Raw genomic sequence first — 26,803 nt, 5'->3', positions numbered from 1 at the left:
CCCGAGGCTGTGGGCCAGCGCCCATCAGGAGTGAGAACACATCGACAAAAGCAGTAGAACGTTAAGCAGCTAGCCCTAGCGGTCCTCGGGTTTGCCAGCTGTTTCTTCGCATAAGCTTACACGATCAGTGGGTGGTTCTTACCAAGGGAACTTCCTGAAGGTCCTCGATGAGATTATCCGATGAACCACGCTCGGCGCCCGCTAACGATTCCACACCATCACGTGCAAATGCGAGGGTTTGTCAATACATTTCCCGGTGAGCTGTCCCTAGTGACAGGTCAGTAACGGGTTGGTAGGTACGTGGCTCAGCGCTCAATCCTGGGCCAGAGGCCTGAAAGTCGGGGGCCGGTCGGCAACATTGGATCCAGACCGGGGCTTCAAGGTGGAACTCGCGATGCAGCACTGATCAAGACTTCGAGAGGTTGTATTAACTCTTAATTCGGTCACATCCTACGAACACGCGTAAACAGTAAAGTAACAGCAAGTCCATCGAATAAATACGCACTATATATCAACAAGCCAACACCTACTACTGACCTTCACTGCACAAGCAGACTTGCCAAATCTACGCCGGAATTGGCTTGATCAAGAGCGGCATCTGCGCCCCCTTCTCCTTCTGCGACTTCACAATCGGCCGTCTCACAACAGTCTGCCGCACCCCAATATCCGACACCGGAACCGCCAGCTCAAACTCGAACGCCTTCACGAGCGAGAACAGCAACGCCTTCATCCTATAATACGCGCACCTCGTCAGCACCCCGACCGCTCAAAGAGTCCGTCGACAGAACAGAAAACACTCACTCAAACAACGAAAACTTATATCCAATGCACGCATGCTGCCCTCCCAAAAACGTCATCTGATGCCCCCACACCCCAGGCAGCCCATGCGCCTTCTCGGGCCCCCCGCCCTGCATCCACCGCTCGGGGTTAAACACCGTCGCATCGGACCCCCAGATCTCCTCCGCCGTGTTCATGGCATATATGGGCACGATCATCGTGTTCTCAGCCTCGACGCGCAGCTCCGTGTGCACCCGCCCTCGCCCATCCGTGTACGGCGTCCCCAGTGGGATCACGTCGTCCCGCGCCGCCTTGCGCGCCGCGAACGGCACGGGCGAGTGCAGCCGCAGGCTCTCGCGCACGACCGCGTCGAGGTACGGCAGCGAGCCCTCCGAGAGCTCGTCCATCGTCGGCGTGTCCGTGCCGAGCGAAGCGATCTCCTCCCGGAGGCGCGCTTGGATGTCCGGGTTCTCTGCAATAGACATGAGCGCCCACGAGGTGGCCGTGCTCGTCGTCTCGTGGCCAGCGACGAGGAAAGTTGGGATTTCTGGACGGTAGTTCTGTTTAGAACCGAGTGAGAACAAGCATAGATGGGACTCACGAGCCAAAACGTCTTCGTCAGACATGTTATTGGCACCCTCTGCCATATTGGCCTTCACGAGCAAAGTCAAGAGGTCCCTTGCGCGGGACTTTTTGCCCGATTTCTGCTCTTCCAGTGCAGCCGCTTTACTCTCTGCCAGTAGCTCTCGCCCTATCCGAGCCATCGTACCTTTAGCAGTTGCGACCTGGCGGCCTCGCTCTCTAGGCTACGAATGGTGTGAGCTGTTGTCTCTAAGACGAAGAGGTCGGACCAACCAGCCAATCCAAGAATGGGAGCCACATAGCGAGGAACATCGCCACGGGGCTTCCACCAGCACGGAAAAGAGAACCAAAGGCCTCGTTGAGCTCGTTTGGCTCTGCATCTGGATTGAGAGCATTGAAGTTATAGTTGAAGCCTTAATACCATGGCGTTAGTCAAGAATATGAAACTACTGTCAGACTTGGGAACTCACCTGCCAGGCCGATCACATCAAGAGTCATCTTGCTAAGCCAGTCAAGTACGTCGACGCGATTCGAGGATGTTTTGGCGATTTCAGAAAGCCAGGCGTCGCGCAGCTTCGGAGATCATCAGACAACAGAGTAGTGTCACACAGGTCAGGGGACACGTACGAGGTTAGATTTCTCCACGAAGATTTGTGTCAGTTCTCGAAGCTGAATGGGGCCAAACGCGGGGTTCTACAAGACATAGATATAAGCAAAAAAAGACGAGAGAGAAAACCTGCGAAACGCACCATGACCTTCCGCTGTAGCTTATGCTGATCACCCTCAGCAAAGAGTAGACCTGTCCGGGATTAGCACTGAGGAAGGCTTGACAACCAGTGCGAGCTTACCGTGACCCATGATACGCGCCAAACGAAAACGAGCCTCGTCCGATCTTGGGTAGTCGTAGGTATTGAGGAGTATATGGCTCAGAGCGCGTGTGTCCGTCGTGAAGAGGCGTTTTCCTCCAAGAATGTTATGAACTACGAAGGTGGATCCGCTGCGGAGTACGTCAGACGCGAACACGGGCCAGTTGGCTGCATGTACGCACTATTGCTCTACCCATTGCTTCTGAACCTCATGGGTGTTCTATGGGACGGGTCAATCGCGGATAGACTTTGAATGACGAGCGGTACATACCTCGCCCATCATCTCCCTGATGTTCCCAAAGAACCAATGTGAGCGCTTGGGGCCGGGAAGGCCGCTGTAGGCGAAGAAGTGTCGGTAGAGGTAGGAGGTGAGCTTCCATAGCTGGTACGAAGCAAGGGCACCGCCTGTGACGACAAGGGCCTTGGTTGATACGGTTGATGATTGACCAACGAAAGAGTCGATCTGATCCGAGTAGGTGTTCAGAGTGTTGGTGATGGAGTCTAAGGAGACGGGAAGGGAGGACATGGCGTTCAAGTTGATGGGGGATCGACCATGCTATGACATGCAATATATACCATCCGCATATTAAGCATTGCTACGGTCACAGGCAAGAAATCTCCGGCGACAAACAGCGAAACCGGTCAAGTCGACATGGCCCCGGGCTGCGGAGAAACACAAGCCACGCTTTTCGCTACGGAGACTGCTCGTTAAGGCCCCTGTGTTCGCGGGCTGTGCCAAACACCGAGCAGACCGACAGTAACTCCCGGGCAGATCCCCCGGTCTCACGCTCTCATTGGCTCGCGTCGCCGAACTCACATTCCGATGTACCGGCACCGGTCCCTTACGAACCTCAAGAGACAAACCCAGGCATCCAATGGGCCATCTATGGATGACTGCACTCGTTGACTCTTGCATTGACTAGCTTGACTGTGGCCGGGTTGTATCTCAAATTTCTTGATTTCGAGATCAGCATCTCGAAGCCGCCTTTTCCTACTGGTGTCTACTACTACCGATGGGTCTATCCTGGCATGCGCTTACAAATTCTAGCCAAACATTTCATCTCACATCGATGATGCTGGCACTGGGATACTAGGACTTGACTAGGGCTATATACGTGGGGTGTGACGGTGGCTGAATGTGCTTGCCTTTCTTTCTCCACCACTACTTATACAGCATGCAATCGCCACACACTCTGCAGTTCTTTCCAATCACGCCGGGCCTCAATTATTAGTGAGAAACATCAGATGGGTTACGTAACAATTTTATGTATGGGCATGATGAAGCAGCCCACAGGCGGCTAATATTTCCTATGCCCATTCAATCCTCGAACTTTACGTTAGGTCGTGCATGAGTCATGATATCGAACACTCTGAATACAGCAGAGGAAAAACAAGTGTCTTTATTCCAAGTTTGTAGGTTGACGTGATAACTGATAGTGAATAAATTAACCCAGCACGCGTGGTGCATTGAATGCACGCTGCAAGTCAAATCCAGGGAACAGAACCTTGGTATAAAACATGCGGGGTTAGAAGAAGAGAAAAGATAACAAAGCCACAAATGCATGCTTACCAGGAGCTATCGCGCCTTCGAGTAGTACGAGGTCACACTGCATTCAGCTGCGGCCCAGAGAGCGGTGTACGCATGTACGCCTTCCAAAAGTCGCACAGCTCGCACGTCTCTGCGTCGCGGTTAGCGCCCGGTGTTGGAAGTGCCAGCATCTGTGACCAGGCTGAATTGCCTCGGTCGCCTGATCGCGCGACCCCTGCCCCTGTTGATATGGAGGCTTGTGGCGGCATTGGCAGCCTTTGTCTCTCCAGCGTGCTATGCATCTGAGAATTCATTGATAAGACCATTTCGGCAAGCCTTTTATACCCTTCCTTGGTCGTCAGAGCATTCCGGGAAGATGTGGAGATCCGAGTTGGCCGAGGCGATGGATGCCGCAAATCCCGAAGAGTAGGATTACCTAGGTGCAAGTTACTCTGAATCTGATTCTGTTGATGCTGGTGAGCTGGTATTTGGTGAAGTGTGGGGCGAAACTCGTTCTGAGACACAGAAGGTTCCTGGAGCATCCTGAGCACATCATTAGCCGATGGCCTATCCAGCGCTTTGAAGGCTCGGCAATCCTGGATGATTCTCCACAAGTTATCGTCGATTATATTAGGTTTTTGAAGCTGTTTATCAAACATAATAGCCTTGAGTATTTGGCCTTCACGCAGGCCAGCATACGGCGGCTTTCCTGAGTAGATCTGTGGAGAATTTGATAAGAACTAGGTGCAATTTACATATGCTCTATTTCACTCGCCTCGTATAATACGCAGCCAAAAGCATAGATATCTCGAGATCGACTCATGGGTACATGTTCGTCATCGAAAAGCTCTGGTGCCGAGTATTGTAACGTCTTTCCAAGTGCATGGCGCTTCGTCGTGGCCCCATTTGCTTGGGCACTGTTCTTGATATAAGAAAGCCCATAATCGCCAATGCAAGCCCTTCCATCTGCAGAGATGAATATATTCGCCTAAGCAGCGTTAGAAGTCGGACATAAGATCTCCCGTAACGCTTACCGGCTTAATATCAGCATGTATCACAGGTGGCCTCTGAGAGTGAAGATGCACCAGCCCTTGAATGACGTCAAGGACCTGATTTAATGAAATATTAGCATTGCAGGAGTGTTTCGATATTGTAGGGCTTACTAACCAATGACTTTTTCAAACAGGCATCTCCTGAGCTTCGAAGATAATGACTGAGATCCCCGTTCTCCATATAAGGCGAAACAAACGCCAAAACACGTCTTTCTTGATGGGATCCTCCACGAAAGATACCACGTAAAGGCAATATATTGGGATGACTTAAGCGCGACCAGAGCACTATTTCTTTTGCAGAATCCTATGTGCCACAAGTCAGCCCAAGCAGAAGGCGTTTTGTGTCATGATCACACCTTTATGATTCGGGACCATGCTGAGAGATCCGATTTTACCACACGTGCTTGCTTGATAGCCACTACTTCATTGCCATGTGTTCCTCGATACACGTCTGCGAACCCCCCAGAACCGATGAGGTCTTCTTGATTGAATTGTAAGTCTTCAATGATTAACTTGGCGGGATAGTTTCCCGATGCTTTTGCAAGCTTGAATAAGGTTTGGTCCAGCTCTTCTTGAAAATCCCCGGGCAATTTCAGGTGAGTAAACTAGGCTGCATCGTCAGATAACTGGGAAAGGATCTTGTGCTAGTGTACTACGAATTACTGACCGAATACAATGTGTCAACGAGACTTTGAACTTCTTCCCCTTTTAGCGACAAAATGTGTTTGTGCAATGTCCCATCTGGCTTAGTCAGCATCCCCACGAGGATATAAGCCATGATCTTGAGATCCTTGGAAGGGGACATGAAAGCGGTACAAGGTCCGTTGCAGCTAGTACGTGTCGTGGATCTGTCACGTGGTGGCATCTTCTTCGACATGAAGGAGGTGAGCTTGTCGCATAACAACCTCTGAGCTAGTATGATAGCAAGCGAGTTGGTGCCCTCTCCACCGGGTATTTGTGTTATCAGCTGGGATATTCCGGCCAAAGTTCGGTTCACACTGCTACTACTTGTGGGTCAATCAAGCCGTGCGCTAGAAATTAGGGCGCACCTTTCGCTACCTAGACAAGGATCAAGGTTCTGGAGAGGAGGCCAAGGCTGTTGGGATACGTCAGGCGGGATCATTGTAGACTCCGTCAAGCTCGCGGTTAGCATACCATTGGACTACAGTGCAGGACAGTCAAAGTCGACAACTTTGGTAACCGACTTTTGACAATCTTTTTGGCCAAATTTTCATCGGGAACGGGTTCAGAAAGGCAAAAGGAGCTTAAAAACCACTCTCCGAAGTTTTTCCCACGACTTTTGGCCGCGAACGATTTTTTGAGAGAAAAAAATAAAACTTTATAGGGGTAATTGCCTTATTGGGGTGTCCTACAACCCCATAATCCATGAAGGAGGGTGCTGATTGAGCAAGAGAAATCACCATAATATCTCGGCAGGGCATGGATGAAGGGACTCCTCTTCCACCCACACCGTCAAATTGAAGTATGAATCTCCCAATGCTGTTGGTTTGACCTCTCTCTTAGATTATAGGGGCTGTGGACAGCTTTTCGAGGGCGAAGACTGGGGTTAAGCTAATTTATGAGCTATTGGCTCGACAAATTCATCTGGTATTCACTGGAGACGGCCCTCCAAGCATTACAAGACGTTCTAGATAATTTACGAAAGATAGAAAAATGGACAATAAAACAGGTGACCGGCGTGTTCTACCCTATACAACTTGTTACTATGATTTTTTAAAGGAAAACTGAGACCGAGGCCATTATCAGACGACCGAAAGGAGCTCAAAAACGTACCTCCGAAGTTTTTCCTGCGACTTTTTGCCGCGAACGAACTTTTTGAGGGTCAAAATCCGTAAATGGTAATTTCTGAGGGAATGGCTCGACAGTTTTCTTTGAAACTTATATGAGAACCTCCTTTAGCTAATATGCATCGTTTCCGATGGTTATCGGAGGTAATAAAAATAGTCGACCAAATTTGTCGACTTTGACTGTCCTGCACTGTACTCAGAACCGATATTAACGCTGTAAGTACTAAAGCTAGAAATGCTATGAACGGATCCCCTGACGTGACACTAGATCCTCCGAGAGGGGTAAAAAAGTGTGCTGTCGAGTATGGAGACTGGACAGTATGGAGTAGGGTTGCGCAGGTGACAGAGGGAAAGAAAGGAGTAGGCCACAAAGCCCAAGCTATCCGTTTCGGGTTCACGCCACGTGCCAACAATAGAGGCACTGCCCCAATTCATTCTCACACACTGGCAATTCTCACATGCATACCCAATTAACATTGGATTCGTTAAGTCATGATGAATGATTAGCAACACCTGCGATGATCTGAGCCTTCGGTTTCGTCAACTTACAACATCACAAAGCAAATACACCATCAGTGATGCCATGTATTTTCACAACACGCCTAGGATCATAAATCTTGATTGTCTGCCTTCACAAAGCGGGCTAAATTGCCACGTTCAAGGCCACGTTCAAACATCCTGAACTCAAGATACGCAGGCAATATGCTGTACCAGCGTTACTCTCAGAGAAAATTTCCAGTTCTCGGGATCAAAATTAATTCTGCAGCAGGGGCCTTCGGACGCAAGAGCTGCTCCATTTTTGCGTTCAGGTCCCGTTTGCTTATTGTATTCACGAATCATTGCAATTAAGATATCAATCCATGAGGGGAGCGAATCCTTGTCGAAGACATGAGGTAGGTTGACCGCCTTGCAGGGTTGATATCTATCTGGCCCGTTAACGTCATGTACCCAGCTGTCTACCAAGTTGCTGGGGGGCGGGGGAGCGAAAATTCGAACTGAAATAGGACGTCGAGACCCTCACCGAGAAACGACCGAAGTAAGTAGGAAGGTTGAAATAAAGCAAAGGGTTATATAACGTACAGCTCATCAGTAACGTTTGTGATATCAAATACACGCTCAACCTCTTTGTGCCAAGAGACTTAAAGGTCCTACGCCTGAACAGGTGTAACCAGCAGAGGCATTTGCGCCCCAGCCTCTCTCTCCGACTTCACAACAGGCCGCCTTACAATCGATGGGCGCACAGCAATGTCTGACGCCGGAACGGCTAGCCCAAACTCGAACGCCTTCACGAGCGAGAACAACAGCGCCTTCATTCTATCACACAAACCTATCAGAATCCACCAGGCTGCGCGAAGAACGAAGGCACTCACTCCAACAACGAGAACTTGTACCCGATGCACGCATGTTGTCCGCCCGCGAACGTCATCTGATGCCCCCACACCCCGGGAAGTCCATGTGCCTTCTCCGGTGCGCCACCCTGCAGCCACCGCTCGGGGTTGAACACCGTCGCGTCCGATCCCCAAATCTCCTCTGCCGTGTTCATCGCAAAAATGGGCACGAATATGGTGTCCTCGGCCTTAACACGCAACTCGTGGTGCACCCGTCCGCGCGTGTCCGTGTACGGTGTGCCGAGCGGGATGACGTCGTCCCGTATGGCCTTGCGCGCGGCGAACGGCACGGGCGAGTGCAACCGCAGACTCTCGCGGACGACAGCATCGAGGTAGGGGAGAGACGTCTCCGAGAGCTCGTCCATCGTCGGCGTGTCCGTGCCCAGAGATGCGAGCTCCTCGCGCAGCTTTGTCTGTACGGCGGGGTACTCCGCGAGGGACTTGAGCGCCCAGGAGGTGGCCGTGCTTGTCGTTTCATGCCCAGCAACGAGGAAAGTGGGGATCTCTGGAAACACTCACCGTCGGACGAAGCTCTTCATGTTAGTTATTGGAGAACTCACGAGCTAACACCTCGTCATCCGACATCCGCTTCGAACCCTCAGCCATGTTCGCCTTGACAAGCAAACTCAGGAGATCACGCGCTCGCGACTTTGCTCCAGACTTCTGCTCTTCGAGTGCAGTCGCCTTGGCCTTCGCAAGGAGCTCCCTACCAATACGCGCCATCGTCGCTTTTGCCTGCCCTATCTTACGGTTCCGTTCGGTTGGCTGTGGTCAAGTTGAGCACCTGATTTCATGGACTCAAACCGGTTTGACTCACTAGCCAGTTGATGATAGGGAGCCATAGTGCGACGAACATCAAGGCAGGGTTCTGATTGGAGCGGAATAGGCTGGTGAATGCCTCGTTAAGTTCGTTTGGCTCCGCGGAGGGAGTCAGTGCGTCGAAGCTGTAATCGAAACCTGTATCGGGATGTATGAAAAGGGCTGAATGGTAAGAGAGACTGGTCGAGCCCACCCGCAAGACCGATGGCGTCCAGAGTCATCTTGCTTAGCCCATCAAGAACGTCGACTCGGTTTGAAGAGGATTTGGAGACTTGAGACAACCAAACATCGCGCAGCTGAGGTTATGTTAATATGAGGTAGTTGCAGTTAACACTGTAACGTACGACATTCGACTTCTCCACGAAGATGGGAGTGAGTTCTCGCAGCTGAACAGGACCGAAAGCCGGATTCTTTGGGGTTCAAGGATAAGACAGGGGGGCATGAAAGATACCTCCACTACATACCATGACCTTGCGTTGTAGTTTGTGCTCATCACCTTCAACGAAAAGGAGACCTGACTGGGGTTTGAGTGTGAGGTTTTACAATGCAAAGATAAGAACAAACCATGGCCCATGATACGCTCAAGCAGAAAGCGAGCTTCGTCTGACCTTGGGTAATCATAGGTGTTGAGGAGAATATGGCTCAATGCCTGCGTGTCCGCTGTGTAAAGACGCTTCCCCTTCAGAATCATTCATTAGTTCATTGTGCTTGTTGTCAGTAGGTGGCATCTTACTCCAAGGACGTAGTGTATTGCGAACGTGTGCCCGCTGGCAAATCATGAGACGCAGCAAGAACAGGCGGACTGTAACAGCGTACTGGTTCTTGATCCAGCCCTTCTGAACTTCATGATTGTTCTATATACGGTGCACCGCGTCAGTCGTGAACAAGCTCGAGATAGAGGATGAGCGAACCTCACTCATCAAATCTAAACCATTACCAGCAATCCAACGGGATCTCTTTGGCCCAGGAAGGCCACTGAAGGAGAAGAAATGGCGGTAAAGGTTATGTAAGACCTTGGATAACTGGTACAGCACTAGAGCTCCGCCTGTGAGCAAAAGAGTCTTCCTCGAGGTGGATGACGATTGGCCGAGCAATGCATCAACCTGCCCCAAGAAGGAGGATGTGAAAGATGTTAGAGTCAAGGTGGGTGACATGATGGCGTCGGAGAGTGGTCGCGCGGAGAGGTCATAGGGGTTAATATATAGTGGGATGGTTTTGAGCGCGACTCAGCCTGAATGTCGGAGACGTGGAACTTCCGGCGACAAGTGCCGATTCCGGTCAGCTTTCCGCCCCAAAGCTATGGAAAACACAAGCCAGCCACACGCGTCTTCCTTGTTTTGGTCAACAAGTTTCGTGTCGCCTGCGGTTCGGGCATAAAGTACTGCGACTACGGACTGTGCATGACTGCGCCTTCAGACAACGAATCCACGAAACTCGTTGTACGGATGTCGTATGGCCTTCAAAAGATGGTACTGTGGAGATCACGGATGACGATGGCAATGTTAGGAACAGGAGTAACGAAACCGTGCGGTATGCTGCAGCAATTGTAGACAGGGGTTGCCATTACAATTCCCACACAAAATTTATGCCGATAACACAACTCCGACACGGCTTTGCCCCCAGTCAATTCTTTTCACCCATGTCTAGCCCTTCCAGATTGTCAACGAGCGCTCCTCTTAAAGGTAACATTAATGACCAAATCGACGCGAACTCGTGATGAGCGGTAAACTCTCGTCATTGTTTGAACATCTGCTTACATCGTATCCGAGTCACCAGTGTCTGCCGCAGCAGGCACCAGTCCGCCATTGGCGTTGCCTTGGGCCATGCGACGCTCGTGCTGCTGCCGGATGAATGCCATGAGTGGGCGCTTACTTTCCACGAAGTTGATGATATGTGGAGGAACCCCCTGAGAGCGCATCTCCTCCACTGTAGAAGCGCCAAACCTGAGGGCCAACATCGCGAGCTGTCGATTATCCGGTATTCGGTTTGCATTAGCTTGGTTGTCGTCTGTAGAAGACACGTCGGGCTGCTGAGCTGGAGCAGAAGGTGCGTTCCCTTCATTATCTGCCCCATTGTTTGAGCCCCCATTGTGCTCATTGCGCCAGCTGAGACTGTACGTCTGATCGAACGAATAAAGGGTCTCCTGGTAAATATGTCGCAGCTGTTGAGCAATCATAGGACCAGAGCGAGGAGGCTGGCGATCGTTTCCGGGGAACTGCACCAGACCCAAGCGCCCACCAATGACCGGCCATAGGTCTCGAGCATCCGCCTTCGGGTGAGATCAACAGATGCTCTCAGATCTGGGCTAAAGCAATCACTCACGTTACCGAGGCCGTTGGCTGTCATGACCTGGCGATGGAGTTGATGGAGCTCAACCGACTTGTCGCTCACTGGGGCTGTCAACTTGAACTCCTGCTCCTGATTGGCGCAGAATTGGCGGTACATCATCTCAAACCTCATGGGGTCAAGCGGAGGAACTTGGATACTATCCACACCAGCCATCATCGTAGGGATGGACGGCGTTGACATGTCGATGGTACCGTTCGAGACGATGCTTTCCATGTTATTAGGGCCAGGATGTAACCCATCCGCGCCCATCTGCTGGGAGGCCATGAGGAATCGCGTGAAGTGATGCAATAGCTCCTTCTTCTGCTCGAGATCTGTTTGGAGTTGCAGGAGCTTGGCATTGAAGGTGTTGTCAGGAATCTGCCCCCGCTGGTTCCGTAGTGCCCGCAAATCGTACTCGACCGTCGCGATGTTTTGCTGCAGGAAGAGCCTTCGATCATTCATGTCTTGTAGCCTAGGCTTAGGCATAGGTTAGTAACTAGCTATCTCTACACGCAAAGTACTGACTTTTGCTAAAGAGCTGGGCGGGCGTGGGCTGCGGAGAAGAGCGAATGTTTGGCGATGTATATACTTATGCAACTTGTAGAACACCATTACTAGGATGCCGTACCAGCGCTACTTGGGATCATATACCATCCCATAAACGCCACTGCTTCAACTCGATGGATCCTAGAGCAAGACTCTTGGCCCGCATAAAGACTTGGAAGTAGCGGGATCGAACTTAGGCATCGCTCTATCGATAGGTCTCGGTGTCTGTCTTGGTGTCCTTCGATCATGGGCTTACCAGACATTGATGTTACACACTTGGTTGGACTTGGGCCAAAGAAGATGGCCATCAATTCGTTGGCCAGGACATCCTATACTTAGAGACCCAATCAAAGCTAACTTTCGTTCTACGAACGTCTTCCGGCCGCCGCATTATCGTTCTTCCCTTGCGAAGTTGATGGTTCCCAGGACCCTGGTCTCCAGTCTTCTCATTGCTCAAATTTCTCTTTCGCCATGTTGCAAAGGTGTTGTCTCGGTTTCTTCCCGACTGCTTCCGGTGCACTACTGTTATTCTCCACGTCCTCGTTCCTCAGCAGGCTATCGCAGGACACATTTATCTCTACCAGCCAGCAAAAACTATTGACTTCCGTTCCTGGCCACCAAATGATCGTCCCACTCCAGTTCTCCAGCTGGTCCACGGGAGCAAAGTCACTGATCGGTGGTTGGCGGACACACGCAACTGGGTCGCGCAACCGCAGCCCGCTTTGGCCACACATCTCTATCTGAAATTGACAATACTTGAGCACAAGGCCCAAGGGGCTTTCGAGCCTCAACTGAGCCCGCATCACGTCAATTCCCCAGCCATAATATAACGAGAATGCACTTGATGTACGCTGTGTGCTCTCTCCCCTCTAGCTTCTAGCGTCTTCTCCGGTACCGCAACTTCGACGATGGCTCCTACACCAGCGGAGGCAATCATGCAGGGTCCTCTGTGCGGGACGTTAGCGACGATGATGCTCTATGGGATCATATGCATGCAGACGTTCCAGTACTACCAGAACTATGAGAGGGATCGAAAATTCATGAAAGTACTGGTACGTACACCCTCGATGATCTGCTAAAGCGATATCACATCTAGTTGACACTTTCTGTCAGGTCGCTTGGGTCTGGTAAGGACACTCATTCGCAGATCGGCATTTCGGCCAATGGCTCCATGGAGCTAACGAGATATTGGGCACATTTCGCACAGGGCACTGGAGACTGCGCACACAGCACTTTCGATACACTACGTGGAGCATTACTTGATCTTGAACTTTGGCAACGACGAGCTGCTCAACTATGCTGTTTGGAGTATGGGCGCTTCGTATTTCATCGGGGTATGTCTTTTCGCTGATCCAGAAAGGAACTACAACTGAATCGAAACTAGTTCTGGATTGCCTATCCTGTGAACCTGTGAGTCTCCCTTAATCATCTCTTGAATGGTTCATGTAAATGAGCATTGATCTAGGGTTTTTGTATGGAGAATCTGGCTACGTGAGATCTTCAAAGATGCTTTTCAGTCCTTTCCATCTGAACGACACGTTCGTAGTTAGCAGGAAGCGTTGGATAGCTGCATTCTTGGTACGTTCAGCTGATTTGATGGTGTACGACGACTAATTCTGGTTCTATGTCAGACATTCATGGCTACAGCTCGACTGGGTAAGCTTAAAACATTGGCCCTGGCCGGTTGGAACGGCAGACGAACTCAACTCACACATGTCAGGACTCGGCCTGTCAAATTGTTCCACTAGCTTCCGCTACCCAGCCTGGGTCGTATTCCGGCAGCATATACATGTACGTTTACCGGTTGAATACAGCCACTCACGGTCGTGCTTATATGATCCCGAAATTGACACAGGCGACGATGGTCTCAGGCTGGACCGTGTCTGCATGCACAGACACGCTCATCGCCAGCACGCTCTGTTTTTATCTGCATAGACAGCGTACCGGAATGAGGCGGTAAGCCATATTTGCTGCATCGATCGACTGAACTTTTGAACGAGTAAATCTAACTTTCCACACTCAGCACCGACACTATTATCAATGAGCTCCTGCTGTATACGATCAACACAGGGCTTGTGACCTCGTAAGCTGGTCATCGTTTTAATCAATTTAGACAGCCGCTGACCCATAACATGCAGACTCTTTGCGATCGCTGTGCTCATCACGGTGAGCCTTACCCCGCTATTCCGTACACTTGCTTGGGTAGTGAGGCTTAAGTGACTATAATCCAGTTTCTCGGATCCTCAAATTTGGCGTTCAGCGCCTTCGTGCAAACACAAAGCAAACGTACGCCAGCTGCACGTCCCGCATCTTTTTGATTCCATCTGCAATTTTCTGATGCCATGCTTCCTCAGTGTATGCCGTATCTCTGCTGGCGACGTGGGTTCTTTCCTTACATGATCTTCCATTTCGCCGTACCACGCCAGGACCTAACATCTGCTCGTGGCCCCTTACACAGCCTGAACACACGCAAGCAAACGCTCAAACGCGCCCGACACGCCACACCGACGGGCGAGAACTTCGCGCTCACCGCGCCCGAGGGCGGAATCGATCTCCCACCATCCAGCACATTCAAGCCCATGAACACCGCCTCCATGCTCGTACGCCTTACCCACTCCTCTCTCGATCTCAAGGCTAACATCCTCGCCTTACGCACATCGACAGCCCCCGATCCGCATCGCCCGCCCCTCCGAGCTCAGCTCCTACTCCACCCCCGACTACGCCTACACCTACGCCTACAGCACGAGCGGCGACACAGGCAGCACGGACCCGCACGACCCCGAAATGGGCCGCCTGAGCGCGAAGCGCGCTGCAGATCTAGAATGGGGTGATAATAATAACAGCGGCGGCAGCTACGGGATCCAGGAGGTGCCGCGAACGGCGGTGCCGATGACGACGGGGAGGGCCCGGACGCGGACCTCTGCCGCGGGCCTGCATGCAGCGGCGTGTCCGCAGGTGGACATGGTGCTCACGACGGCGAGTCTCGGGGGCGTGCGGCGGCACATCGATGCCGTCGGCTTGCGGGGGGACGACGAAGCTCCGTTTGGGTGAGTGGAGGCTGAGCGTTTGTATGTAGTTTGGGTGTATGAGTGTCCTTAGACCGGGGAAGGTCGAGGCCATGGTGGCGGGGTTTAGTGTATCATATGTTTATCGATCCCCACCTCTGAGCTATTCATGTGAGGAGCTGTCTTTCTATGGCTTATAGGGTCGCACTTTCCGTGTGTAGAAGATGAAAAAAATTGGTGTAATCTGATACGCGTATGTATGGTATGGGTTCCGGTGAAGCTTAGGATCCAGGTTGCAATAAAACAAACTACTACGGGCAGGTGCGAGAACAAATTCGAAAACAACAACAACAGACAAAACACGACATCTACAAAGGCAGTCCGAGGAAGAATCGCTATAAAACGCGGAAACGTGTAAGCAACTTGGTAAATCGAGAAAACAGTCCTGAGTGAACAGCAAGCCAGGCAGGGGCACAGAAAACCCTAAAACACCGAGAAACGAATACATAAGAATAACAAATACTTACACCCCAGCACCATCACCACCTCACCTTCAAGCAAGTCCGCTCCCTCCAAGCCCAGAGCCCTAAACCATCACAGCCCACAACACCCCTTCCCTCCCGCACCCGCACCCCCGCTCCACCCTCTGCCGCCCTTCATCAGCCCCAACCGAATCGTCTCTCCCCCACCTATACCCGCACCGCCAAACCCCCCACCAGAGTAGGACGACGACGAAAACGAAAAGCTCCCCTCCTGGACGCGCAGCGTGCGCGCGTCCAGCGCCTCCTCGTAGTCCGCCCTTTGCACCACCCGCCTCGCGACGTACTCGAACACGTCCGCGACGCCTGTGCCCGTCTTGGCGCTCGTGAAGAACAGCCGCGGACCGCGCTCGGGACGCGGTGGGAGGGTGGGGTAGACGGGGCGCGTTGTGGATGTGTCGTCGTCTCCGTCTCCGTCTTCATATCCTTCCTCGGAGTTGGGGTCGGGGGTAGGAGGAACCGAAGAGGATCGGTGGCGATGGTGTTTATGCTGCTGCGCAGAACGATGCTGCTGCTCGTGGTGATGATGATGATGAGCCCGCAGCCCCTGCCCCTGCCCCTGCCCGAGCGCATACAACTCCGGCGTAATCGTCAGCGCCGACACACTACTCAACGAGCTCACCCTCCTCCTCCTCCTCACCGACGCCGGGCTCCCACTCCCACTCCCACTCCCGCCCCCGCTCTCGGGCGACTCGGGCCTCGAGTCCGCCGGAAACGGCGACGAGCGCGCGGACGCGTATGCGTCAAAGAAGACAGACGACGCGGGCGTGTGGAACGCCGTGTGCCCCGTCGCCGTCGAGTTGAGCGTGCCGAACGCGGAGCCCTTGGCCGACGACGCGTTCGCGGGCCCGTTCGTCGCGTACCCGTTCAGCCGCGGGTCGCTCCGCGAGCGCGAGAACCGCTTGCGCTGCGAGATCTCGATCGACGGCGACGGCTCGTGCGGATGGGCATGGGCATGGGCATGGGCGTGAGAGGTGTCGAGCGTGAGGCTGATGTCGCCGGGCTGCGGCAGCCCATCGAGCGTGTCTTCGAGGATGATCTCCTGGACGGCGTCGTCGAGCTCCGAGCGAGGCGACTCTGGGGGGTGGCGGACGGAGGGCGGGACGAGCACGTCGAGGAAGCGGAGCGCCTCTTCCTCCGTGACGAAGCCCGGCTGTCTCGCAGTCGCAGCCGCGGCGAGCGGATCTGTGTGTCCATTCGCACTCCCGTTAGGAACTGCATCGCCACGCGCAGGAGGGGGAGGGGGAGGGGCGGCGTTCTGGTCGACAAGGTCGACCTTGTTGCCGACGACGACGCACGGGTAGTCGTCCATCTCGTCGTCTGCGAGCGGCGCGTTCTGGCGGAAGGCGTCCCACCACTTGGCGAGCGCATGGAGCGAGTCACGCGAGTTGACGTCGAACATGAGCATCGCGGCGTCCGCGCCGCGGAAGAAGGCGGACGAGAGGCTCGAGAAGCGTTCCTGGCCTGCCGTATCCTGCGTGATCATGACATTGCATAGATCGTTGGGATATGAGAGATACGGGAGGAGAGAATAAACGTGAGCCCCGCGTCGGTATGAGATATGAGACGCACCCATATCTGCAGCGTCACGCTCTCATCTGGGTTCGTTGGGTGCGGAAGCGTTTTGGTGATAAAATCCGCGCCGATGGTCGCTCTGTATCCCGTCGAGAAACGGCCCGAGATGTACTACATCATGCGAGTACCATTTGAAATGAGTCACTGTCGGTGAGATACGATGAGGACTGACCTGGCCGCGAAGACTGGTCTTGCCGACGCCGGAGGGACCGATGACGACGAGCTTGACCGTGCGCATGGGAGGCGCGATGACGCGACGGGCACATAGACCGACCCCACTTAAATAGCGGGGGACGATATGTGCTACTTTGCGTCTGTCGGGAGTCGGGATGTCGGGGAGCGGAAGGAGAATCGTATGTCATGTCATCTGGGGCGCCAAACACGTCCAAACTTGCTCTGCACGCTGCAGCGCGTCTCGACACTGACACCCGTCCACATCTCAGACGATGGACGAAGACTCGCCACCCCCACCTCCCCCCAACGAAGCATCGCCGCCTCCCCCGCCTGTTGCGGTATCTGGATCTCCCACCGACTTTCTCAAGGGCGTCGTCGGGAAACGCGTGATCGTGCGGCTGACCTCTGGCGTAGATTACCGCGGTATGTCCTCACTCCTTTTCCAAGCTCACGCCGACTCAATCAGACACTACTTTGCTACGCGCTAGGCATACTATCATGTCTCGACGGGTACATGAACATCGCGCTCGAGCAGACGGAGGAGCACGTCAACGGGTCAGTCACGAACCGGTACGGGGACGCCTTCATCCGGGGCAACAACGGTGCGTACGACCCTCTGCATCTTACCACAGCACCGTATCCGTCCATCTCCTGGTCATTTATTTTTGCTTATCGTCACCCTCGCAGTGCTGTACATCTCTGCTGCCGAACCACTGTGAAAACGAAGGGACGCAAGCTCCGTGTTTGATATACACTTACTGCGGTCTGAGCCGTGTGCTCCTCGCGCCCTCGCTTTGCGCATGTAATTATAGCATGGCCACCTATCCTCGGCTCTTCTCCACGGACAAAAATAGCGGATTGTGCTATATATCGCGATGATCATGGCGTTTGAGAAGGGCACCCACCAGTCACCACGCGTTCCATACCCTGAGATGCGCTCTGACAGGCGCACCATAAGAGCGGGTAAGACCTTAATGTGACTGGTGTTCTCCCATTACCATCCGACCGGTGATGGGGAAGAATAGTAAATGATGGACGACACTTGGGCGGTACTCACCAGCATGAGTACGAAGTTGAAGATGTTCGCCGAGTTAACAATTGTCCCGGTGATGAACTTGCTATTGACCAGTTGATACCACGGTGCTACGGATGCATCATCCGCGATTCATCCTAACCCATTCATAGTGTTGAGTGAAGGAGAGAACGACGTCAAGGGTTAAGAACGCCACGGTGAAATGAGTCACGTGCTGAAATATGCGCGCCGTCGGCTTCACTACCCGGTCCATTCGATCATCCTTCTCGACTGCCCCGTCACCGGCTTCCTTCGTTCAAAAGGCCCTCCACCGAGCAGACTTCACCCCCTCTGCACCTCCTCTGCACCCCCGGACAACCCCCACGTCACCAGTCCAGCCATGACGGACACGCTCCCCTCGGGTGCTGCCCATGAAAACCTCCACGTCCTCGTCCGCTCCTTTGCCATGATCATCGTCTCCGAAATCGGCGACAAAACATTCCTCATCGCCGCCATCCTCGCCATGCGCCACCCCCGCCTCTCCGTCTTCGCAGGCGCATTCGGCTCCCTCCTCGTCATGTCCCTCCTCTCCGCCGAGCTCGGCCAGCTCCTCCCCGCCCTCATCCCCAAACGCTGGACACAGGCCGTCGCCGGTGCCCTTTTCCTTGTTTTCGGCGGCAAGATGCTCCTGGAGGGCAAGGACATGCAGGCGGGCAACGCCAAGGTTCTCGAGGAGATGCGCGAGGCGGAGGAGGAGATCGAGGGCGACGAGGCACATGCGGACGGCACGGGCGGGCATGCGCGCGACGGGAGCGTCATCCCGCTCGAGGAGCTCGAGGCGGGCAAGGGCACAGCCGCGGAGACCGTGAATGGACTCGCCAACAGCGATGCGGGCACGGGCACTGCAGCGTCGCCACCACCGGCCGAGAAGCGGAAGGCGGGCACAGGGTTCGCCGAGGGCGCGCGCAACTTCTGCAGCCTCTTCTTCGGGCCCGTTTTCGTGCAGGCATTCATACTGACTTTTCTGGGTGAGTGGGGAGATCGCTCGCAGATCGCGACTATCGCACTCGGCGCTGCACATGTACGTCTCCCTCGCATAAATGCTAGAGCAGCACGCCCACCGACACCTGACATCCTGTTCAGAGCGTATACCTCGTCACTATCGGCACAGTAGTCGGTCACTCGTGCTGCACCGCGCTCGCCGTCGTTGGCGGACGCTACGTCTCCACCAAGATCTCCGTCAAGCACGGTGCGTCTTCTCTTCCTTCTCCCTCCTTCCTTCTCGCTTCTTCGCTCTCCACAATCCATTCGTCCTCCCACGTTCAGTATTCTCGTCCCCTTTCACACAAGTGCTCGTCGATGCGGCGCAGTACGGTGCGCCAGCGGCCCGCTGGGCACCGCTATCCTTCCCTCCCCCTGAATTAAACTTCATTCATGCTATTCGCTGTTTATCCGACTTGCCGAGCTTCAACATCTTTCCACCGCTTTTCCCTTCCCTCCACTACCCGTTTGGCACTCGCACTCACACCACGCCCGTCTCTCCCATTACAGTGACCCTCGGCGGCTCCGTTCTCTTCCTCCTCTTCGGCATCATCTACCTGTACGAGACCTTCCGCACCGCCCCCGACGAGCTCTCGATACCGCTCGGCAACAGCACCGGCGCCATGCTCCGGTAGTCTCCCCTCGCTGCCTCTTCTATAAGTGGCTTCGTTTTCCTTCTGGTTCTCGGGGTGTCGCGGGTGGATGACGATGTGGGAGCGGACTCTTCTCTCCCCGTACATGCACCCACGAAGGAAAGGGTGGCTGCAACGCAGGTGAAATAATCGCGAACACCGGACGTGTATCTGCCCAGCACGTCAGCGTCGATGATGGCATGTACGTCAGACGGGATGTACGCTAGCCATCGAATGATCGACACCGGGCAACAGACTGCATATATGCACGTACCTACACAAACATACAACAAACATACATACGCACATACGAACGCACACTGGCACCTACACACTTACCTCCTAATTATCGTCTCTCGTGGATCGGATTTGTGGATAACTTATGGATGAATATACCCTTGGTCAAACTCGCAATGTTATGTCACGTTACGGATGTTTTGCTTTCAGTTTTCCCTTTGCTCGATATTATCCGTTTTCGGCGCGTGTGTTGTTCTACGCGAGCAGGCAAATTCAAGCGCGGGTTTGTCTACCATAGTCACAGCCACGGCATCCTCGTGCATTTGGACAAGTTTTTAGGCCCAAGAAACGAAATCGGAAGGTTCTTTGTCGGATGTCTCAACTGGCACCTCTAGTCAAAGTGTTCTACGCCACCGAGTTAGTAGGCCCTCTCCGCATAGCGTGATTGGTTATAGTATCATTCACAAATGAGAGGATGAGTCATGCGTCTCCACGGTGTATAAGTAAGTCCATGACTGAGTCAGGCCCAGTCAGATATTAGGGAGCCTCATCTTATCCTTACCTTCCCCTGACAATGAGCGATAGATTTGCGATATCTAAGTTAGCGTGTGCGTACTTTGATGGGTACAGGTGACAGTTCGTTCAAATTGGCTGCAGGCTCTGAATCAATGTGAAGTTCTCCGTACGTTTTATGCGTGGCCTGAACAAAAGAAACGACGAGCTGCCAAGGCCTCTCCGCCTATAACACCCGCTGGAGCGAAATGAAGCTTTGAGGGTTTATACCGTGCAATGCTAATGCTACAAATGGAGAATTCGGCTATCAAGAAAGGTAGCGAACTAGGGTGATTGTGTTTATAGTAGAATACAGCCCCAAGACCAAGACAATATGACCCAGTAAGATACATCGCCCCGCACACGTCATCCCAAGAAGATCCAAGAGCTACAGCCGCCACCGAAGTGGACCGTACAACAACCAAGTCCCCGCAACGTCTAAACCTCACGCTGTATGGACAACTTGCATAGTCGCAAACCGAAATGCAGCCATTTGATCAGACGAGATGCGACCCCATCGTTGGCGTCGGCGTCATCTCGATGCCCGACCCGTCCGCGCGCCGCACACTCGTAGCACTGCTGCCGGGGTGATGCGCGCCGACGCCGTGGATGTGGTACTGCTCGCCGACGAGCTGTTTCACCGCGACCATAAGCCTATCCAGCCTCAAGAAGATGCTGAACGTCGTCGATACGCCGACGGAGAATACCCTGTGAATCGCCATCGTTCAGCATCCTACTATTACCGAGTGCCGAGTACCGCGAAGAACGTGAAGGAATGGGAGAGGGAAGGAATGGAACGGCACGCACAAGTACTGTATATTCTCGAGCGTATCGAGCTTGAGCGTCCGTGGCAGCCCGTAGTCCTCCTCGCTCTGCTCGTGCACGACATTGAGCCCGTGCTGCCGATGTGAGTAGCGATGCAGTAGCGGACACGGCGTGATCTGTGGGAGTGGATTTCCTGTCTTGAGCGAGGTCGTGATCATGCCTGCATTGCAAACATATAGCGTCAAGTAAAGCATAACAACAGAAGGAAGTAGAATGCTCACTTATGACAGCGAGAACGTCTCCCTGGAAGTCCGAGTCGAGCATGCGCGTCCGTTGCAGGAATGCGTGCGACCATGCCGGCTCGAGATGCTCGACTACAGACATGAGGTGAGATAAAAGGTACGCGATCTCCCTAAACGCAATGTCAGTAACGTGCCATCAGTCTCGGGAGAATGCGAACTCACAGCTGAAGCTCAACAATCTTCTTGTACCGCTCCGCTGGCCATTTGCCTCGCAACGATATCTATTTCAGACCACCATCCCCTCGTAAGTCGCAACTCAATAGACATAACAAGAAACCCAAAGACCGACCTCGTAACCAACGTTAGTCTTGAGGGCAATCGTGCGGTTCAGCTTTGCCCGAATAGCAATCAGACTCTGCACGATCTGCTGCACATTCGTCCCGCGGCGCACGTTCGCATACGACACGATCGAGCAATAAATACCGCCCAGCTCGCCCGCAGTCGTCGCGAGCGCGCGGCGCTGGTACGCCCGGATCGTACACGACGGCGGGAGGAACGAGAATATCCTTGATTACAGAATCATCAGCACTCGCCCTGCTCATCGGACATCACCCCCAGAGAGGGAACAAAACACGCACGCAGCAGCAACAACGCCAATCGTAACAAGCACGAACCGGCGCCACGCGACGTCGATCCCAAACCCGGGCGCCGAGGCCGTGTACAGGTGTTCGTCCTGATACGAGTAACCGACGACGAGCATCGACGTGACGAAGAAGACGAGGTTGACCATCGACGGCACCGGCCAGTACAACCGCGCATAGAATAGGAACGGGAAAACCACAGCGAAAACAGCCGCGAGACCGTAAGGGTTGCCGCGCCCCAAACCAGTGGAGATGTACCTGTGTACAAATGCCAGTTGGTAAATAGACGCCTGCCTAAGTTAGGGCACAAGCGTACCAGATGACAGTTCCGACAATCCCGCCGCAGAATGTGCTGATAATACGGGCGACGAGACCGAACGCGGTGTCACCGCGGAACCGGGCCGTAGTGAGCTGACCCATAATACTGAACGACTACCGTGTCAGTGTCGAAGAATCTACCATATGAAAGAAAAGACGCATACATTCCCCAAGCAAACTTGTTCCCTAGAATCTCCAGTTAAGCGCACTCTGTACACTTAGAACCCAACAATACAGGCTTACTGTATGCAAATGCCGCAGATGACTTGAGGAAGGATGGCAAGCACAAGATGATAGTGAGCACGCCCGCCTTGAGCGCGAACAAGAAGTTGCCGCCCGTAAAGCCAAGAGCGCGGCGGTAGATCCAGTTCATGATGTGTTCCATCCAGTTGGACGGAGGCAGCGCGTCGGGATCGCGCCGCCGTACCTCGCCCAAGTCCGACATCCATTGCGGTTTCATGCCAGGGATGATATCTAATAGCGTACAGTGAGTGTCAGTTGGATGGAATAGAGGAGAGGGAACGAACCAGGATCTTCTTCATTGTCATCAAGCATATCTGACGTGTCCCATGCGCTAAAAGGGCGTATGAGCTTGAAGATAGGCACCCAGAGCTTATTTCTCTTGCGAGTCTTTTCAAGGCGGATTATCTCCTTGAGCTAAGAGATAAGAAACATCAGTCAGGAGCACAACGCCTGAGAAGCGTCACCGCTCACGATTTCCTGCAGTATCCCAGCCACCTCCATCAGATGGTACTGGTATACATAGCAATGAAAGAGGTAGCGATGAGGCGGAGCATCGTACTCCAGGTTGATTGAAGAGCTATCGTCCACAGTCTCGAACAGCGGACGATAAGGATCGATGACGTTGTACCTAACCGCCAGAAAAGTCTATCAACACACGCATAAACCCATGAAATAGCCCCAAATCACCACTCACCGCTTCGAGCTCTTGAACTCCTCAATCGTCCTCGCCAGCTCCTGCAGCATCACCTCAAACTTCTCCACATTCTCCCTCCTGCGCTCCTCCCTCCTCCCCTTCATATTGCGGCGCCAGAACTTGAACCTGTTATCATACACGTGCTCGAGCCAGTTCGCCGTCTCGTCAAGCGCCTTCTCGCACCCCTTCAGGAGGTCGTCGCAGCACTCGCGGAGCAGCGCGAATGTCCGCGCGGAATACTCTTCCCTGTTCGGATGGTTCATGTGCTCCGCCTCGATGTTCATGTACCGGTTGCTCTCGAACACGCCCACCGCGATCTCCTCCTTTGATGGCCCGGCTAGGAGGTCATGTAACGAGCGGTGAAGATGTCGGTAAGAGAGGTGGTGCCTATGATGACTGTTTCCATGTAGGTTGAGGCCGTTTATGCTATTGTTGTGCGAACCGTGGCCGTGGTGATTAGGAGGATGGTGGCTGTGGCAACGTCGGTGTCTCGGGCCATGAAGGGAGTGGGATTGACTGGTGGAGAACATTCGAGAGAGGTGGCTGCTCCTTTGACGGCTCAAATGACCATTGGGTGCGGACGTGTCGCCTTTTTCGTGATTGTGCTGTGGCTCGGTGGGTGAAAGCAGACCAAGTCCAGCGGTCGGACTGCGCTCTACGGACGAGGCGCGCGAGTTGGCGGTGAGCGGTGTAGAAGGCATGGAAGGAAGAGGTGTAGATGGTCTAGACGGAGCCGGCGTAGCGGGGAACGTCTCGCAGTTCGGGTCGTGGAGCCTGAAGTACATGTTCATACCGTTCGCGCGAGCCGTCAGACGCCGAAAGTGGTCTTGAATTGGTCGGTAATCCGTGGGTGCGAAGCGCCCGTATATGATATCCATCCCGAGCAAGCGAGCCGAAGCGGCTAAAGGTGCGAGCGAGCGTTCAGCTGTCTCTACAGATGTGTACACTTGACTCGGGTCAAAATCAGTCCCGATGGGAGGAGACTCGAGCATAGATCGATGCTGGCGCATCGCAGTGGCCAAAGGTCGAATGACCGCCTGTAGTCGGCCCGTGAACTGAGAAGATATGGTTTGTGGCCACAATATCGCGGCAAAGGTGATAGCGACGAGGGAGTGTAGGGCGAGTGGAACGAAGACAACTTGGGTAACCTGTGGAACGAAAGCTCAATCATCATGCAATACACCAAAACCTGGTACACACGGTGTAGTATGGGTACGGAAAGAGGAATGCGGTAGTGAATGATATGTCTAGGTGCCATTCGTTAGCTATTGTCACCTATTCAAAGCCAGCGTGAGCTTACCTAGACTGATACATGCATATAGAGTGGCGAAAATAAAAGGCCCAGGTCCGCGGCGGGCTCTTACAAATAGAATGAAGACGATCCCAAGGAATATGAAGACACCGATTATGACTGTAGGCTACATCAAGGTCAATATCAGACCTTTCGGACCATCCTAAAATGTAACGAAGAGCAAAACTTACGGCAGCTTCGACATATGATCCAGCGAAGATGTCGCTCAAAATCGCTTCAGTGTCTATCTGTCTCCGGGCGAGGCTGGATAGCTTGAGTCCTAAGCATACCCAACTTCTACAAGTCAGATGATGATACACCAGAGCGAAATATTACTTACGCCCATACCAGGACTGTAAGGGACATGATAAGGAACTCTCGCTCCACAACGGCAATAAAGGGGTCTTCAGGTGGGGACATGATTGAAGCTATCGACAAAGTTCAGATGGGCAACTCTCGATGTAGAAATGACGCACAGATTAGGATCAGAAAGCTGGCCTAAGTAAGAGGAGATGTAAGGAAACCATGGAGAGACACGTTATTGTCAGAGAGATGCTTACCTGTCCCATCATGTTCTCCGTCCGCGGTATGAGGAATAATAGTGAAGCAACCCACATCGCCATCGCGCAACGGATCACTGGCTTCCATTTGGGCCAAGTACAGTTGGCAGGTATCCATTGCAAGTTGGAGGGGAGGCGGAACTTGAAGGATTTCTTCATTGGAGGCTTCGCGTCATTAGACTGATGCTTGCCAGAGGCACTCGCGCCATTTCCCTGTGGCTCAGAGCTCATCCCGTGCCCGACTAGCTTGGAATCTCCATATGATGAGGAGCTTCCCTGGGCGGTATCCAACGGGTCCTCGACAGGATCTGGACGTATGCGGACGGTGAGCCGCGATGGTCGTCTTCGCTTCTTGGAACCTTTGGTTGGAGGCGATGTAGGATGTTTTGCTGGCTCTGAGGACTCCATCTTTGCGTTTTGTGATGGACAACGGCGAGTCTAGGGAGAAATAGGTAGTAATGTGGGGGGTAAAAGAAAGAGAGATACGGACCGTCAACCAGAGCCGAGGCTACAGACATTGGAGTGGACCGCCGGCTTCCGTCCGTATCTGGCCCGAGGAATGACGCCAATCGTGTCAATCCCCAATTAATCCCGCCACAATCCCGCCCGTTTGGTGCCGTCGCGGAGATCAAATCTGCATTTAGTCGGAGCGCCATTCCGTTCCTGACCGCCGCTGCCCGCCGGAATCCTCGCCCGACCGTCCCCAGCGTATCAGAGCGTATCTCCTACCCCGACGCAGCCCGACGCGTCGACAAGGCAACATGGTCACCATCTCACACGGCCGAAACTCCTCCGAAACACCCAAAACAGATCCTGTTCCTCCAGCACCGAAACAGCCGAAGCTAACAAAATCTCAGCTAGACGAACTCTGGTTAATCTGGGAAAACTCTCCTTGCGTTCCTACCCCCACGTCCATGGACAGCTGGGCGATTTCCAGAAAGGCAGACCCACTCAAAGTCAGGCGGTTCTTCTCGAGGCGCAAGTGCCAGCTCCGTAAGAAAAACCGCAGGATTCCGGGCGAAACATACGACCTTCGGATCTCCACTCCTCCGTTCGATCCGCAGCTGGCACTGACATTTCGGCCGGCGTCTTCACCTGGAATCGACGACGCCGCCTTTCCCTCCTCGGACGCCACGATGGACTTCGACGAGTCGTCTTCGACCCTCTTCGACCCCTCCGACCGGAGCTCCGCGGAACCTGGTCCCTGCTACAGCCACTCGGGCCGTTTTCCTTCGGAACAAGCAGCGAACTATTCCGCTCCCTCCAATCAGCAGGGCCTGCGTTCTCATATCAACGTTTTTGACTTTGAATTCGATGCTTCTTCTGGCTCGGAGGAGCCACGAGTCTTTGGACGGTGACAGACGGGCCTATCTCTCTTTGTCCGCGTGCTCGCTCATGGTTGTATGCGCATCCTCAGCACGCTCTTTCTCGATCCGCTCCCGGAAGGCGCCTGTCCTCAAAGCCACGTTCTAACTATCCCGCTGACATGCAATCGGGGTCTCAACTTTTTCGGTTTCACTTGCGCTCTATGTTCCGGTGCTCCTCCTGGTAAATGAGATGCTAGCTTGATCTCGTGTGCTCATTGGCT

The 26,803-nt window shown here is 53.5% G+C and overlaps 10 protein-coding genes across 10 annotated transcripts; 4 read left to right on the top strand and 6 right to left on the bottom strand.

Moving 5' to 3' along the window:
- Window positions 1-565: 565 nt before the first annotated feature.
- On the bottom strand, window positions 566-2,751 carry CONPUDRAFT_93220 (cytochrome P450; the record flags this gene model as incomplete). Its single annotated transcript, XM_007775793.1, has 10 exons — window positions 566-731; window positions 802-1,324; window positions 1,379-1,583; window positions 1,633-1,772; window positions 1,830-1,932; window positions 1,987-2,052; window positions 2,109-2,158; window positions 2,208-2,356; window positions 2,408-2,445; window positions 2,497-2,751. 10 exons carry the CDS (start codon window positions 2,749-2,751, stop codon window positions 566-568), a joined length of 1,695 nt encoding a protein of 564 aa, XP_007773983.1.
- A 1,481-nt stretch (window positions 2,752-4,232) lies between these two features.
- CONPUDRAFT_131516 (kinase-like protein) lies at window positions 4,233-5,386 on the bottom strand (the record flags this gene model as incomplete). Its single annotated transcript, XM_007775792.1, has 5 exons — window positions 5,162-5,386; window positions 4,921-5,109; window positions 4,788-4,862; window positions 4,529-4,741; window positions 4,233-4,472 (listed from the first exon to the last, which is right to left on the bottom strand). Coding segments are annotated over exons 2-5 (594 nt in total), but the record flags the coding sequence as incomplete, so codon positions are not given.
- A 2,270-nt stretch (window positions 5,387-7,656) lies between these two features.
- Window positions 7,657-9,974, bottom strand: CONPUDRAFT_169216 (cytochrome P450; the record flags this gene model as incomplete). The annotated part of the gene is made up of 11 exons (XM_007775791.1): window positions 7,657-7,927; window positions 7,984-8,506; window positions 8,562-8,766; window positions 8,819-8,958; window positions 9,014-9,116; window positions 9,165-9,230; window positions 9,285-9,334; window positions 9,385-9,499; window positions 9,554-9,587; window positions 9,637-9,674; window positions 9,732-9,974. 11 exons carry the CDS (start codon window positions 9,972-9,974, stop codon window positions 7,762-7,764), a joined length of 1,683 nt encoding a protein of 560 aa, XP_007773981.1. The 3' UTR covers window positions 7,657-7,761.
- Window positions 9,975-10,294: 320 nt separating this feature from the next.
- CONPUDRAFT_147037 (uncharacterized protein) lies at window positions 10,295-11,693 on the bottom strand. Its single transcript, XM_007775790.1, has 4 exons — window positions 11,674-11,693; window positions 11,143-11,625; window positions 10,578-11,089; window positions 10,295-10,495 (listed from the first exon to the last, which is right to left on the bottom strand). The coding sequence occupies exons 2-4, from the start codon at window positions 11,608-11,610 to the stop codon at window positions 10,444-10,446; spliced, it is 1,032 nt and encodes a 343-aa protein (XP_007773980.1). The 5' UTR covers window positions 11,611-11,625; window positions 11,674-11,693; the 3' UTR covers window positions 10,295-10,443.
- An 840-nt stretch (window positions 11,694-12,533) lies between these two features.
- CONPUDRAFT_169214 (uncharacterized protein) lies at window positions 12,534-14,887 on the top strand. The gene is made up of 15 exons (XM_007775789.1): window positions 12,534-12,746; window positions 12,808-12,821; window positions 12,902-13,028; window positions 13,079-13,104; window positions 13,160-13,185; window positions 13,241-13,272; window positions 13,326-13,350; window positions 13,415-13,485; window positions 13,550-13,650; window positions 13,718-13,777; window positions 13,833-13,860; window positions 13,926-13,980; window positions 14,049-14,073; window positions 14,153-14,294; window positions 14,359-14,887. Exons 1-15 carry the CDS (start codon window positions 12,603-12,605, stop codon window positions 14,743-14,745), a joined length of 1,263 nt encoding a protein of 420 aa, XP_007773979.1. The 5' UTR covers window positions 12,534-12,602; the 3' UTR covers window positions 14,746-14,887.
- A 1,621-nt stretch (window positions 14,888-16,508) lies between these two features.
- On the bottom strand, window positions 16,509-17,051 carry CONPUDRAFT_42859 (uncharacterized protein; the record flags this gene model as incomplete). Its single annotated transcript, XM_007775561.1, has 3 exons — window positions 16,509-16,712; window positions 16,811-16,924; window positions 16,986-17,051. Coding segments are annotated over 3 exons (384 nt in total), but the record flags the coding sequence as incomplete, so codon positions are not given.
- A 208-nt stretch (window positions 17,052-17,259) lies between these two features.
- Window positions 17,260-17,824, top strand: CONPUDRAFT_131506 (LSM-domain-containing protein; the record flags this gene model as incomplete). The annotated part of the gene is made up of 3 exons (XM_007775788.1): window positions 17,260-17,410; window positions 17,476-17,589; window positions 17,675-17,824. The coding sequence occupies 3 exons, from the start codon at window positions 17,260-17,262 to the stop codon at window positions 17,704-17,706; spliced, it is 297 nt and encodes a 98-aa protein (XP_007773978.1). The 3' UTR covers window positions 17,707-17,824.
- A 537-nt stretch (window positions 17,825-18,361) lies between these two features.
- Window positions 18,362-20,069, top strand: CONPUDRAFT_131505 (UPF0016-domain-containing protein). The gene is made up of 3 exons (XM_007775787.1): window positions 18,362-19,080; window positions 19,143-19,248; window positions 19,551-20,069. Exons 1-3 carry the CDS (start codon window positions 18,400-18,402, stop codon window positions 19,673-19,675), a joined length of 912 nt encoding a protein of 303 aa, XP_007773977.1. The 5' UTR covers window positions 18,362-18,399; the 3' UTR covers window positions 19,676-20,069.
- An 889-nt stretch (window positions 20,070-20,958) lies between these two features.
- Window positions 20,959-25,374, bottom strand: CONPUDRAFT_93215 (uncharacterized protein; the record flags this gene model as incomplete). The annotated part of the gene is made up of 18 exons (XM_007775786.1): window positions 20,959-21,169; window positions 21,269-21,446; window positions 21,508-21,638; window positions 21,691-21,749; window positions 21,818-22,034; window positions 22,107-22,367; window positions 22,426-22,533; window positions 22,592-22,613; window positions 22,671-22,901; window positions 22,955-23,084; window positions 23,142-23,298; window positions 23,365-24,512; window positions 24,565-24,611; window positions 24,665-24,782; window positions 24,847-24,952; window positions 24,996-25,083; window positions 25,132-25,153; window positions 25,216-25,374. 18 exons carry the CDS (start codon window positions 25,372-25,374, stop codon window positions 20,959-20,961), a joined length of 3,393 nt encoding a protein of 1,130 aa, XP_007773976.1.
- Window positions 25,375-25,976: 602 nt separating this feature from the next.
- Window positions 25,977-26,573, top strand: CONPUDRAFT_158763 (uncharacterized protein; the record flags this gene model as incomplete). The annotated part of the gene is made up of 1 exon (XM_007775785.1): window positions 25,977-26,573. The coding sequence occupies one exon, from the start codon at window positions 25,977-25,979 to the stop codon at window positions 26,571-26,573; it is 597 nt and encodes a 198-aa protein (XP_007773975.1).
- Window positions 26,574-26,803: the final 230 nt, after the last annotated feature.

The sequence above is a fragment of the Coniophora puteana genome, assembly GCF_000271625.1.
Source record: "Coniophora puteana RWD-64-598 SS2 unplaced genomic scaffold CONPUscaffold_15, whole genome shotgun sequence".
NCBI classification, from domain to species: domain Eukaryota; kingdom Fungi; phylum Basidiomycota; class Agaricomycetes; order Boletales; family Coniophoraceae; genus Coniophora; species Coniophora puteana.
The sequence above is the reverse complement of the archived record's forward strand: the minus strand, read 5'-3'. Positions and strand labels throughout refer to the sequence as shown.

Excerpts from the sequence above, each read along its gene's own strand:
- CONPUDRAFT_147037 (XM_007775790.1), bottom strand. The coding sequence starts at position 11,610 with ATGAATGATCGAAGGCTCTTCCTGCAGCAAAACATCGCGACGGTCGAG. Across the intron at positions 11,090-11,142 it reads CAGCCAACGGCCTCGGTAAC|GCGGATGCTCGAGACCTATG; the intron begins GTGAGTGATTGC and ends TCTCACCCGAAG. Across the intron at positions 10,496-10,577 it reads ACTGGTGACTCGGATACGAT|AGGAGCGCTCGTTGACAATC; the intron begins GTAAGCAGATGT and ends GTTACCTTTAAG.
- CONPUDRAFT_169214 (XM_007775789.1), top strand. The coding sequence starts at position 12,603 with ATGGCTCCTACACCAGCGGAGGCAATCATGCAGGGTCCTCTGTGCGGG. Across the intron at positions 13,981-14,048 it reads CGTGCAAACACAAAGCAAAC|TGTATGCCGTATCTCTGCTG; the intron begins GTACGCCAGCTG and ends ATGCTTCCTCAG. Across the intron at positions 14,074-14,152 it reads GCCGTATCTCTGCTGGCGAC|CCTGAACACACGCAAGCAAA; the intron begins GTGGGTTCTTTC and ends CCCCTTACACAG.
- CONPUDRAFT_131505 (XM_007775787.1), top strand. The coding sequence starts at position 18,400 with ATGACGGACACGCTCCCCTCGGGTGCTGCCCATGAAAACCTCCACGTC. Across the intron at positions 19,081-19,142 it reads TCGCACTCGGCGCTGCACAT|AGCGTATACCTCGTCACTAT; the intron begins GTACGTCTCCCT and ends CATCCTGTTCAG. Across the intron at positions 19,249-19,550 it reads CAAGATCTCCGTCAAGCACG|TGACCCTCGGCGGCTCCGTT; the intron begins GTGCGTCTTCTC and ends CTCCCATTACAG.